We start from the raw sequence: 13,977 nt of genomic DNA, 5'->3' as shown, positions 1-13,977 counted from the left end.
AACTACTGCTTCTTTTGATATCAAGGGTATAGTTGAAAGGAGTTAACCAAGTTAATCATAAATTACTAAAGTGACAATTATATAGAGACAATCTTTTTTGAGCTAAAAGGACTGATAATTTGGAGAGGAGGAGTACATACTAGCATTGATTTGATAACTTGAACCGGTTTACATTAAGTAACCAGTTTCCTTTTGGTACGCCCATGAAGAAAATGTTAAATCTTATACAAAAATATCTAGTATGATTAAATTATCCTTATTAAATATTAGTCACATAGTTATAGTGGAGAGTGAGAAAACTTTTTAGGGATATGCACATAAGGGTAAAAGAGTAAAAACAAATTAAATTTGTTCTTGATTACCTTACTGGACACTTAAATTAAACCAAATGAAAAAGTAAACTGGTCACTTATTGTGAACCGGAGGGAGTAATAAAAACACTTCCTGTAACACAGTAAATTCTTAGTGACGAGACACAAATTTATTACACTAGTGTTGTGTTTGAGTTCATTTATAGTCCGTTTGGTCAAACTGCAAAAATCAGCTTATTTTGAGAAGTGTTTTTTTGACCAAACTTTAAAAAACTGCTTCTAAGTGTATTTTTTTTAAAAGTGCTTCTCAAAAAAGTGATTTTTGAGAGAAGCTACTTTTTTCTGTTTGTCCAAAACTGTCTCTACTTCTCTTCAAAAACACTTTTTTCCTTCTAAAATCTTGACAAACCACCTTAATTTTTGATCAAAAGCACTTTTGACAAAAAAAAAAAAAACACTTTTTGCCAAAAGAAGCTTGACCAAACTAGCTATTATACTAGCTGTAGAATTTATTTTCTATTAAATGCCCGTGGCAACGCGTAAATTCTCCTTTATAGATGCAACCGCAACAGCCATGGCATTATAAATACAAGCTCAAATTCAGAGTCCCTACTACATACATTCTCCTTTGCACCTCCTGAAAACCTATAACTTCTCCATACGTACAGCTGCAGTGAATTAATTTCAGCTACTGATCACGGGGCTCTTTTTTAGTTTTTTTTTTTTTTTGCATAGTTCTCATATCATAAAACAAAAAAATGGAAGATGCCATGAGGAGACTTAACCAAGAATCCGATCTCCCTCTTCAAACCACCACTTGCACTACGAAGAGATCATGTGGCGCCAACAAAAGATCACTCAATGACGGTGGTGGTTCATCTGTTGGGGCGGTGAGGTATCGCGGCGTTCGCCGCCGTCCTTGGGGCCGGTATGCAGCGGAGATAAGAGACCCTCAGTCTAAAGAAAGGAGGTGGCTCGGCACTTTTGATACCGCAGAAGAAGCTGCTTGTGCTTACGATTGTGCTGCTAGAGCCATGCGCGGTGTTAAAGCTCGAACAAATTTTGTTTACCCTCCTCCTTCTCCTACTCAACCAACTTCCACTAACGATGGGTTAACGTTTCTTAATATTCCTAATTCGTTTAACTATTCTTGTGCTAAGTCATTTCCCTATCAGGCTGCTCTAAAGGACTTGTCGAACAGACAATTTTTTCACTCCTCTAATTATTCGCCTTCTTATGGTTCTGGTATTAGGGGTGTCAATGGTACTACAGTTGCTACTGCGACCCAGAAAAGCAATGATTCGTTAAACATGCTTCTATTTCGTGAACTTCTTAGTTCCAATTCCTCCAATACTACCAGTTCCCTTTCTTCAGACACTGGCTTTAACAACAACATGCCTTTGTATGAACAACTGCCTTTAATGTTTAGTCGCAATAATACTAGTATTGGCTGGAATTCGTCAACTTCTAATTTGATGAATCATACCTCTTCTTCTTCCACTTTTTTACCCACTACTAGCAATGCCATTATTCCCAGCTCCTCAGTTATGACTCTGCCAAAAATCGAAAACGTTCGTTCACTCAACAACAACAGTCCTTGTATTCATGATGTTTCGGGGATGGATTTTTTTCCTTCAGAGCCATCTGATTCGGGATTACTTGAAGAGGCCTTAAATGGGTTTTTCCCAAAGCCCAAGCCCGTCAAGTCTGAGCCATTCCCTTCCTCTACTAAAGGAGAATTATCTGGAGTTTCTAATATTCCACAGCAGATTAATGATGGTTTAAACAGTGGATTTGAATTCTCACAAACGTCATCATCTTTTCCAATGTATCATCAAGATTTTGCAGCAAATCTTCAGGTGTCATCAGGAGACAACATGATGGGAGACATATTTCAGTACCCAGACCTTCTCAATATTTTTGCAGCTAAGCTGCAGAATTCTTAAGACTTTTTGCTGCATCCCGCAGTACTCTATCTAAACTATTGATCTAAAATATCGGATTTTAATATGGTATTATTGACAAAAAAGTTTTTACTAGTTGATGTTATTTTCCAGTTTAAAGAACTAGGGTTTCAGAAAAAAAAAAAGAGCTAACTATTGAATTGTACAACTCTGAAGTTGTATGTATTTCTAGTGTTAATGTAAGGATTGTTACGAATCATTCAGTGTTATTTTCTTGATTCCTTCCAGTATTTTCTGATTTTAATTTCCGATAGTCCTTTTGTTCTTTTAAATCCCTTGCAACTCTGATATATATGAAGCAATTTCTACATGTTGCGATCTATGAATCAATTCATACAAATATTTTCTTTGTTCCACTTTCCACTTGGCTCATATGATACATATGTTTTCTTTGAGTTAGAAGTATTTCTTGCTTTAATATTTTATTATATGAGGATTTAACAGAATATTAGCTTCTCAAATGTTAGATTCTTTGGTGGTACACAAGAACACGTGTCATTAAGGGTATGATTAGACCTTGTATGTGTTACAACCCATATCCACATGTGTTAGTTCATGCCATATATTAGTTAACATAAATCCAAGAAGGAATTATCTTTGAGATGATAAGAAGTCAATCCTATTGGTCTTAAGTGATACAAGAGTGTATAAGGGTGATTAACCAATATTAGAAGTTAAACGAATCAAGGATGTTGTAACTCGTATTTTCAGGTAATCTAGCGGTGCTTAATACACTCAAGAGGTCATTTATTAAGGTATTTTAATCATATAATATCCGTATCATAAGTCTTGAAGTCAAACGAGTTATGAAACAAAAGTCGACAAAAGTTGTCGCAACTTAGGTTCATAATTTTACTTAAACATTAGGTCAAATGTTTCTAATCTTTTCTCATAATTTACAAGGAATTACGGGGTGATCTACCCACCAAATTAAAGATCTATGAGTCTAGTTTCCAACGCATTAAACCGTTCATCGATACGATCTCGGAGTAGAGAGATATTCGCGTTTTCGCGAGACTGCGCCAAGCACCTCTCTATGGGGCCCACTAAGTCGGTTTAAGATATTTGGACTTATATAGGATGACCACAACCCGTTTTTAGTCATTTCTTTTCACTATTTTCAGAACTTAGAACCCTAGGAACATCCTCTCAAGGTTCTCTCAAGATTCAAGACCCAAAAAAGGGCAAACAACACAAATCAAGTGTCGGGAATTCCGTGGCGCTAGTAAGTCTCTTGTTCTTCTTGTTGTTGCTCATTTTTGTGTCGTTCCAACTCGTGTGGGAGGTTGTTTTAAAGGGTATATGTTCTGTAAATACTCCCTAATGTTCTTAATATTAATCCTAGGTGATTTCAAGCCTTCTAAAGTGATTCTAGTGCCGAAAAACACTAATTGATCGCTAGTTTCATTTTTTTGTTGTTGTGGCAGCATTGGAGGGATATTTCTTGGAAATTTAAGGTCAAATTGGAGTTGTTCTTTCTGTATAAAGGTAAGGAACCTCTTACTCTATATGTATTTAAGATTATCCAAGTTGCGGCTAAGCCATTGAAGCTAGAACTTGTGAGATATATATCGAAAGGTTTGGTAGTAGTGTTATTGTTTTGTGGACTGTTTTGCGTTGTTGTTGGGCTGCGTATTTTACTACTATCTTGTGGAGTTTTGGAGGAGGAAGGGTGTGGAGAAACACCATATATATGTAGGTTTATGGGCTGATAGTTATTCGTAACATTTCCAGGTTGTTTGACACGACTACGGTGGTCGTCGTATGTATGGAGTGATTAGGCTGTGTGTGGACTATTTCGGGAGGCTCAATATGTTTATTATTGATGATGTTTGGGCTGTTTGGTGATTGTTTTGAATGGTGTGAGGTCATATATATAGGGGAGGTGCTGTCCGTTTCATCGTAAAATAGGTTGTGGTCGATACATAATAGTTATGACGCTTAAATGATAACGATAGTATCGTTTCTCTTATTGTAGACTAAGGAGTTTTGACAATTGCATAGCTTGAGATTGGGGCAGTATATACAAGGTATGTGAGGCTATCCCTTTCCTTCTTTTGCACGACTCCGATTGTACATAATGTAATGAACGAGCTTCCAAAGATACTCTACTCTTAGAAGCTAGCAGTACTTACATTGTTTTCCCTCTTATGGAACGATTGATGTTAATGTTGCTTCTCTTATTCTTATGTTATCAATGTTATTGGTACTTCCTGATTCTTATAAGGTTCATAGTGAAGAGTTAGTCCTAATAACGTGTACAGAGGATACCGACCTTACGTCACTCCGAAAGGTTTAGAATGTGATTCCATGAGTCGAGCATGCATTATATATATATGTATCTATTTTACTCTACCGAGCCACGCTATAGTTGGCCGGGTACGGCACCTATTGTGCAACCACTGATCAGTTGGGTTTTACCGAGCTCCACGTGGCCGGGTACGATTCTACCGAGCCTATTATGGCCGGGTACGATATGATGATGATGATGCCCACAGAGGCGAATGCTTTAAAGGTTTATGTATTTATACATATGTATCATGCATTTCATGTAAGTAGCCCTCAGAGGTACTAAGATGTTACAGGTTGTATATTCTCTATCCTTGCTTACATTACTGATCGTATTTATGGTTCCTTGCCTTACATACTCAGTACTTTATTCGTACTGACGTCCTTTTATTTGTGGACGCTGCATGTCGTGCTGCAGGTCCTGATAGACAGGCAGGTACAGCTCCCCCACCACAGTAGATCAGCGGTGATTGGCGAGATCCCTTCTCCGGACTTGCCTTGGTCTTGGTATGCAATTTTTGTTATAGACATTATGGGTATGTCGGGGCCCTGTTCCGGCTATGTTGCAACACTTATGTTCTTTTAGAGGCTCATAGACAGGTGTCGGCTCATGTATAGTTTGGTATGCCTTGTCGGCTAGTTTTTGTTGTATAGTCTTTCATAGTAGCGTGGTAGCTCATACCTTATATGTAGTTTCTTGATTGTCTGGTCATCCCCTGCTATGTATATGCATGCCATCATATTTTATTGCTGGTTGTCCATGATCTAGGTCTACCATTTATATTGATCTCGTCAGCCTTAAAAGATAATAATGAAGGTTAGATGAAATGTACGTTGGTGCTCGGCAAGTGTGGTCGGGTGCTAGTCATGGCCCTTCAGTTTGGGTCGTGACAAACTTGGTATCAGAGCAAGTCTGTCCTAGGGGTTGTCTATGAGCCGTGTCTAGTAGAGTCTTGATTATGGATGTGTAGCGCGCCACATTTATAATCAGGAGGCTACATGACATCTAGGGTTGTTACCTTCTTCCTGAATCTAGATCGTGCGTAGAGTTGAGTCGTAAGTGTTCGTCTCTAATATTCACCTTGTTTTTTTCCAGTGATGCCTTCGACTAGGAAGCAAACGATTAGTAGGCGGCTTGATACAGCAGCGGGAGAGGGTACCAGTCAGGTGCCCCAAGTCAGAGCAGGACAAAGTGAGGCTCAAAGTGAGATGCCCTCTCATACCTCATCTACTCCATCTCCTCCAGAGGATATTAGAAGGCACCCAGCGCCTCCAGTTCCTCCGTCTGGCACTCCAGACCAGGATATGCAGAGTGCTTTGCAGTTATTGACTAGCTTGGTAGCTGCTCAGGCTCAGAGGCAGAATACAGGTGCTGCTGAGAAACCAGTTAGTACAAGAGTTCGTGATTTTATTAATTTAGACCCTCCAGTGTTTACCGGATCAGACCCCAAGGAGGACCCACAGACTTTTATTGACCAGGTTCATCGTACACTTCGGGTTATGCATGTTAGTGATACAGAGGCAGTAGAGTTGGCTTCTTATCGGCTACGGGATTTAGCAGTTCTATGGTATGATAGTTGGGAGAGATCCAGGGGTCCGAACCCTCCTCCAGCTGTGTGGAAGGAATTTTCTGAGGCCTTTCTTCGTCACTACTTGCCAGTTGAGATACGACGAGCTAGAGCTGATAAGTTCTTGAACCTTAGACAAGGTAATATGAGTGTACGAGAGTACAGTATGCAGTTTGATTCTTTGGCAAGGTATGCTCCCCATATGGTGGCCGAGATGAGTGATAGGGTGCATATGTTCGTGAATGGGTTGGGACCACATCTGATAAATGAGTGTACGACAACCTCCTTGGTGGAGGGCATGGATATTTCCCGTATTCAAGCTTATGCCCAGACCCTAGAGGATCGTAAGCGCCAGCAGAGGGCAGTTAGGGAGCAGGATAGAGGCCAGCATAAGAGGGCGAGATTTGCAGGGTATTCTGATGACTTCAGAGGCCGCATCAGGCCACAGTTTTCGAGGAGTTCGGCGCCACCTGTAGCTAGTGCTCCTCCACAGTTTCAGAGGCCTCGATATGATCGATCCTATTCTGGTCCAGGTCAGAGTTCGCGGGCATCTGGCTCGCAACATCACAGGGATACTAGTCAGATGAGACCCCCAACACCACATTGTGATCAGTGCGGCAAGGCCCACTTTGGACTGTGTCGTCGAGGTTCTGATGCATGCTATTCGTGCGGGCAGCCTGGCCATATGATGCGGGATTGTCCTAATAGAGGAGGTGATGGTATGGCTCAGCCGACTGGATCTGTGTCTGGTTCTTCCTCATCAGTTCGACCTCCAGCACGGGGTTTTCAGCAGTCGACAGGTCGTGGTAGGGGTAGAGGTGCAGTGCCGAGTTCGAGTGGTGCTCAAAATCGAACCTATGCTCTAGTAGGTCGACAGGATCTCGAGTCGTCTCCAGATGTTGTTACAGGTATTATATCTGTGTTTTCTTATGATGTATATGCGTTGATTGATCCGGGATCTACATTATCATATGTTACACCCTTTGTGGCTAATAAGTTTGGCATTGAACCTGAATTGATAAGTAAACCCCTCGCGGTATCTACTCCGATAGGAGATTCTGTGATTGCTAGAAGGGTATATAGAGGTTGCACTGTGATGATTTGTAGTCGTCAAACCTCGGCAAATTTATTTGAGTTAGAAATGGTTGATTTTGATGTGATAATGGGAATGGACTGGTTGGCCTCATGCTATGCAAATGTTGACTGTCGTACGAAGATGGTTAGGTTCCAATTTCCGGGTGAACCCGTCATTGAATGGAAAGGGAACATTGCTACACCAAAAGGTAGGTTTATTTCCTATCTTAAGGCAAGGAAAATGATCTCAAAAGGTTACATTTATCATCTCGTTCGCGTTAGGGATGTGGAGGCGAAACCGCCTACTTTACAATCAATCCCTGTGGTCAACGAATTCCCAGATGTTTTCCCAGATGAACTCCCAGGCCTTCCTCCTGAAAGGGAGATTGAGTTTAGCATTGATGTGTTACCTGACACTCAACCGATCTCTATTCCTCCATACAGAATGGCCCCGGCAGAGTTGCGAGAGTTGAAGGTGCAGTTGAAGGACTTGCTGGATAAGGGCTTTATTAGGCCTAGCACTTCACCTTGGGGTGCACCAGTCCTATTCGTGCGGAAGAAAGACGGGTTGTTACGGATGTGTATCGACTATCGACAGTTGAATAAGTCTACTATAAAGAACAAGTATCCACTTCCAAGAATTGATGACCTGTTTGACCAACTCCAGGGTGCCAAGTATTTCTCCAAGATTGATTTACGTTCAGGGTATCATCAGGTAAGGGTTAGGGAGAAAGATATTCCAAAGACGGCCTTCCGGACAAGATATGGGCACTTTGAGTTCTTGGTGATGTCGTTCGGGCTAACAAATGCCCCAGCAGCTTTTATGGATCTCATGAATACTATATTCAGGCCCTATCTTGATGTGTTCGTGATTGTATTCATTGATGACATTCTAGTGTATTCTCGTTCGGAGGCGGAACACGCGGGCCACTTGCGGATAGTATTACAGACGCTTCAGGATCGTAAGTTATATGCTAAGCTCTCCAAATGTGAATTCTGGCTGAACTCAGTAGCATTCCTTGGCCATGTGATATCTGATGAGGGTATTAGTGTCGACACTCAGAAGATCGATGCAGTAAAGAATTGGCCGAGACCTACAACACCATCAGAAGTCCGCAGCTTCCTAGGACTAGCAGGATATTATAGGCGGTTTGTAGAAGGATTTTCCTCTATATCATCACCATTGACTAAGTTAACACAAAAAGCTACCAAATTCCAGTGGTCTGACACTTGTGAACGTAGTTTTCAGGAGCTGAAGAATCGATTGACATCTGCACCAGTGCTCACTCTTCCTGAAGGAACAGAAGATTATGTGGTATATTGTGATGCCTCAGGTATAGGTTTGGGGTGCGTATTGATGCAGCGTGGGAATGTGATTGCTTATGCATCAAGACAATTGAAGAAGCATGAAAAGAATTATCCAACCCATGATTTGGAATTGGCTGCAGTAATATATGCTTTGAAGATATGGCGGCACTACTTATACGGCGTCCATGTTGACATCTACACAGATCACAAGAGTTTACAATACATCTTCAAGCAGAAAGAGTTGAATTTGAGGCAGCGTAGGTGGCTTGAATTATTGAAAGACTACGACGTCGAGATATTGTATCATCCCGGTAAAGCCAATGTTGTGGCAGATGCTCTCAGCCGTAAATCAATGGGAAGCTTAGTACATATTGAGGCAGGTAGATGGGGGTTGATTAAAGAGCTTCATCAGCTAGCCAATATGAGAATCAGATTGTTAGACTCTAATGACGGAGGTGTTACTGTACAGAATACATCAGAATCATCTTTGGTAACCGAGGTAAAAGCACGACAATATGAAGATCCTATCTTAGTACGATTAAGAGAAAGCATTCAACAGTGTAAAAGTATGGCTTTTAGGATCGGAAAAGATGGGGCACTGAGATACCAGAGCCGATTGTGTGTGCCTAATGTGGCAGGGTTGCGAGAGAAGATTATGAATGAGATTCATCAATCCCGATATTCCATCCATCCCGGCTCGACAAAGATGTATCATGATGTCAAGGAGCAGTATTGGTGGGATAATATGAAGAAGTCTATTGCAGAATTTGTAGCCCAGTGTCCCAATTGTCAACAAGTAAAGATAGAACATCAGAAACCCGGTGGATTGCTTCAAAATATAGAGATTCCGACCTGGAAGTGGGAGGTGATTAATATGGACTTCATTATTGGATTACCTCGCTCTTATCATAAGTTTGACTCCATCTGGGTGATAATTGATCGACTTACAAAATGTGCCCATTTTCTGCCAGTGAAGACAACTTACACGGCTGAAGATTATGCGAAGTTGTATATCAAGGAGATTGTTAGGCTTCATGGTGTGCCCATATCTATTATATCAGACCGAGGAGCTCAATTTACGGCTAACTTTTGGAGGTCTTTCCAGAAGGGTTTAGGCACACAAGTAAATCTCAGCACTGCATTTCATCCGCAGACTGACGGACAGGCTGAACGTACCATTCAGACACTGGAAGATATGCTACGAGCATGTGTTCTAGATTTTAAGGGGAATTGGGATGATCATCTTCCACTCATAGAATTCGCCTATAACAATAGCTACCATTCCAGTATTAAAATGGCCCCATACGAGGCACTATACGGGAGGAGATGTAGATCACCAGTTGGATGGTTCGAAGTCGGTGAAACAGAATTATATGGGCCAGATTTGATTCACCAAGCTATTGAGAAGGTGAAAGTGATACAGGAGCGATTGAGGACGGCACAAAGCAGGCAAAAATCTTATTCTGATGTCCGACGTCGTGATCTAGAGTTTGAGGTTGGTGATTGGGTTTTCCTGAGGATCTCACCAATGAAGGGTATTATGCGTTTTGGGAAGAAAGGTAAGCTGAGTCCAAGGTATATCGGGCCGTATAAAATTCTTCGACGGATTGGACAGGTTGCTTATGAGTTAGAATTGCCATCCGAATTGGAATTTGTCCACCCGGTATTCCATGTATCTATGTTGAGAAAATGTATTGGAGACCCTTCTCGAGTCGTCCCTATCAAAGATGTACAAGTTACAGAGGACCTATCATATGAAGAAGTGCCAGTGGCGATATTAGATCGGCAAGTCCGCAAGCTGAGAACAAAAGATGTAGCTTCCGTCAAAGTATTGTGGAGGAACAAAAATATGGAAGAAATGACATGGGAAGTAGAAGAGGAGATGAAGTCTAAATACCCTTACTTATTCCAGAATGAAGATAACAAGGATGCTGGTGGAAGACAGGATACATTGGAAGAAGAAACGGCTTTATGAGGTAAGCAATAATTTGAGAATACTCCTCCTTAATACAAAATGGTGATATGTAGATAATGTAAATACGCATAATGCTTTGTGTAGCCTTGTGAAGCCATATGTTGGGCTTAATTACATGCAAGTTTTGCTAGTGACCATTTTATAGGGGAAAATTGATCGGAAATTTCCATTGGAATCCACGGTGATTTAAACTCCCCCTAAACCCTTACATTCGAGGACGAATGTTCCTAAGGGGGGGAGGGTGTTACAACCCATATCCACATGTGTTAGTTCATGCCATATATTAGTTAACATAAATCCAAGAAGGAATTATCTTTGAGATGATAAGAAGTCAATCCTATTGGTCTTAAGTGATACAAGAGTGTATAAGGGTGATTAACCAATATTAGAAGTTAAACGAATCAAGGATGTTGTAACTCGTATTTTCAGGTAATCTAGCGGTGCTTAATACACTCAAGAGGTCATTTATTAAGGTATTTTAATCATATAATATCCGTATCATAAGTCTTGAAGTCAAACGAGTTATGAAACAAAAGTCGACAAAAGTTGTCGCAACTTAGGTTCATAATTTTACTTAAACATTAGGTCAAATGTTTCTAATCTTTTCTCATAATTTACAAGGAATTACGGGGTGATCTACCCACCAAATTAAAGATCTATGAGTCTAGTTTCCAACGCATTAAACCGTTCATCGATACGATCTCGGAGTAGAGAGATATTCGCGTTTTCGCGAGACTGCGCCAAGCACCTCTCTATGGGGCCCACTAAGTCGGTTTAAGATATTTGGACTTATATAGGATGACCACAACCCGTTTTTAGTCATTTCTTTTCACTATTTTCAGAACTTAGAACCCTAGGAACATCCTCTCAAGGTTCTCTCAAGATTCAAGACCCAAAAAAGGGCAAACAACACAAATCAAGTGTCGGGAATTCCGTGGCGCTAGTAAGTCTCTTGTTCTTCTTGTTGTTGCTCATTTTTGTGTCGTTCCAACTCGTGTGGGAGGTTGTTTTAAAGGGTATATGTTCTGTAAATACTCCCTAATGTTCTTAATATTAATCCTAGGTGATTTCAAGCCTTCTAAAGTGATTCTAGTGCCGAAAAACACTAATTGATCGCTAGTTTCATTTTTTTGTTGTTGTGGCAGCATTGGAGGGATATTTCTTGGAAATTTAAGGTCAAATTGGAGTTGTTATTTCTGTATAAAGGTAAGGAACCTCTTACTCTATATGTATTTAAGATTATCCAAGTTGCGGCTAAGCCATTGAAGCTAGAACTTGTGAGATATATATCGAAAGGTTTGGTAGTAGTGTTATTGTTTTGTGGACTGTTTTGCGTTGTTGTTGGGCTGCGTATTTTACTACTATCTTGTGGAGTTTTGGAGGAGGAAGGGTGTGGAGAAACACCATATATATGTAGGTTTATGGGCTGATAGTTATTCGTAACATTTCCAGGTTGTTTGACACGACTACGGTGGTCGTCGTATGTATGGAGTGATTAGGCTGTGTGTGGACTATTTCGGGAGGCTCAATATGTTTATTATTGATGATGTTTGGGCTGTTTGGTGATTGTTTTGAATGGTGTGAGGTCATATATATAGGGGAGGTGCTGTCCGTTTCATCGTAAAATAGGTTGTGGTCGATACATAATAGTTATGACGCTTAAATGATAACGATAGTATCGTTTCTCTTATTGTAGACTAAGGAGTTTTGACAATTGCATAGCTTGAGATTGGGGCAGTATATACAAGGTATGTGAGGCTATCCCTTTCCTTCTTTTGCACGACTCCGATTGTACATAATGTAATGAACGAGCTTCCAAAGATACTCTACTCTTAGAAGCTAGCAGTACTTACATTGTTTTCCCTCTTATGGAACGATTGATGTTAATGTTGCTTCTCTTATTCTTATGTTATCAATGTTATTGGTACTTCCTGATTCTTATAAGGTTCATAGTGAAGAGTTAGTCCTAATAACGTGTACAGAGGATACCGACCTTACGTCACTCCGAAAGGTTTAGAATGTGATTCCATGAGTCGAGCATGCATTATATATATGTATCTATTTTACTCTACCGAGCCACGCTATAGTTGGCCGGGTACGGCACCTATTGTGCAACCACTGATCAGTTGGGTTTTACCGAGCTCCACGTGGCCGGGTACGATTCTACCGAGCCTATTATGGCCGGGTACGATATGATGATGATGATGCCCACAGAGGCGAATGCTTTAAAGGTTTATGTATTTATACATATGTATCATGCATTTCATGTAAGTAGCCCTCAGAGGTACTAAGATGTTACAGGTTGTATATTCTCTATCCTTGCTTACATTACTGATCGTATTTATGGTTCCTTGCCTTACATACTCAGTACTTTATTCGTACTGACGTCCTTTTATTTGTGGACGCTGCATGTCGTGCTGCAGGTCCTGATAGACAGGCAGGTACAGCTCCCCCACCACAGTAGATCAGCGGTGATTGGCGAGATCCCTTCTCCGGACTTGCCTTGGTCTTGGTATGCAATTTTTGTTATAGACATTATGGGTATGTCGGGGCCCTGTTCCGGCTATGTTGCAACACTTATGTTCTTTTAGAGGCTCATAGACAGGTGTCGGCTCATGTATAGTTTGGTATGCCTTGTCGGCTAGTTTTTGTTGTATAGTCTTTCATAGTAGCGTGGTAGCTCATACCTTATATGTAGTTTCTTGATTGTCTGGTCATCCCCTGCTATGTATATGCATGCCATCATATTTTATTGCTGGTTGTCCATGATCTAGGTCTACCATTTATATTGATCTCGTCAGCCTTAAAAGATAATAATGAAGGTTAGATGAAATGTACGTTGGTGCTCGGCAAGTGTGGTCGGGTGCTAGTCATGGCCCTTCAGTTTGGGTCGTGACAGTATGTATGCCTTTTGGGAGTTCATGATCGATTGTGTTGACCTTCACTTTCAAAATACTGTACTTTGAGCCTTTCGGAAGGTGGGGCTGCCAACTTGTTCTTGTATACATTTTTTTTTTGGTATAACTAATTTTCTATCTCCTCTCTTTAGATTTATGGGCTTTAGGTGTGTATTAATCTTTCCTTGTTGTATCGGCGGAAAGTCATCTTCCTAAAAGAAACAAATAGATAGCGTGCACGGTGAAATTTGGGAGGCCGTTTTCTCCTCGACTAAATACCTCAAAGGGTGATCCCAGAAGCCCGGGATCTCGAGCCAGTCACACCCCTCAAGATCGGCCGGTATCCTGCCAAGGATAATGTCAATTAAAGCCCCGATAAACGCAAAGATCTCCCGAGGAATATACCCGGGGTCGATCAAGTCTATTCAAGCGGCTCGACATCAGATCACGCGTACATCGCAAATTAGCCGGCTGTCCCATCCTATTTATTTTATCACGCAACGTATCTTGTACGAAGTTGGGACTTCCCCCTTACTATAAAAGGGGAGTCGCTAACACCCTGTAAAGGCAGAGCTCCAACCATTCTACTCA

The 13,977-nt window shown here is 41.0% G+C and overlaps 1 protein-coding gene across 1 annotated transcript; it reads left to right on the top strand.

The window, feature by feature from the left end:
- Window positions 1-928: 928 nt before the first annotated feature.
- On the top strand, window positions 929-2,502 carry LOC104217117 (uncharacterized). Its single transcript, XM_009767267.2, has one exon. It carries the CDS (start codon window positions 1,070-1,072, stop codon window positions 2,255-2,257), a length of 1,188 nt encoding a protein of 395 aa, XP_009765569.1. The 5' UTR covers window positions 929-1,069; the 3' UTR covers window positions 2,258-2,502.
- The last annotated feature ends 11,475 nt before the right edge of the window (window positions 2,503-13,977 follow it).

Source organism: Nicotiana sylvestris, chromosome 10 (genome assembly GCF_000393655.2).
Source record: "Nicotiana sylvestris chromosome 10, ASM39365v2, whole genome shotgun sequence".
NCBI lineage: Eukaryota > Viridiplantae > Streptophyta > Magnoliopsida > Solanales > Solanaceae > Nicotiana > Nicotiana sylvestris.
This window is presented reverse-complemented; position numbering and strand designations above follow the sequence as displayed.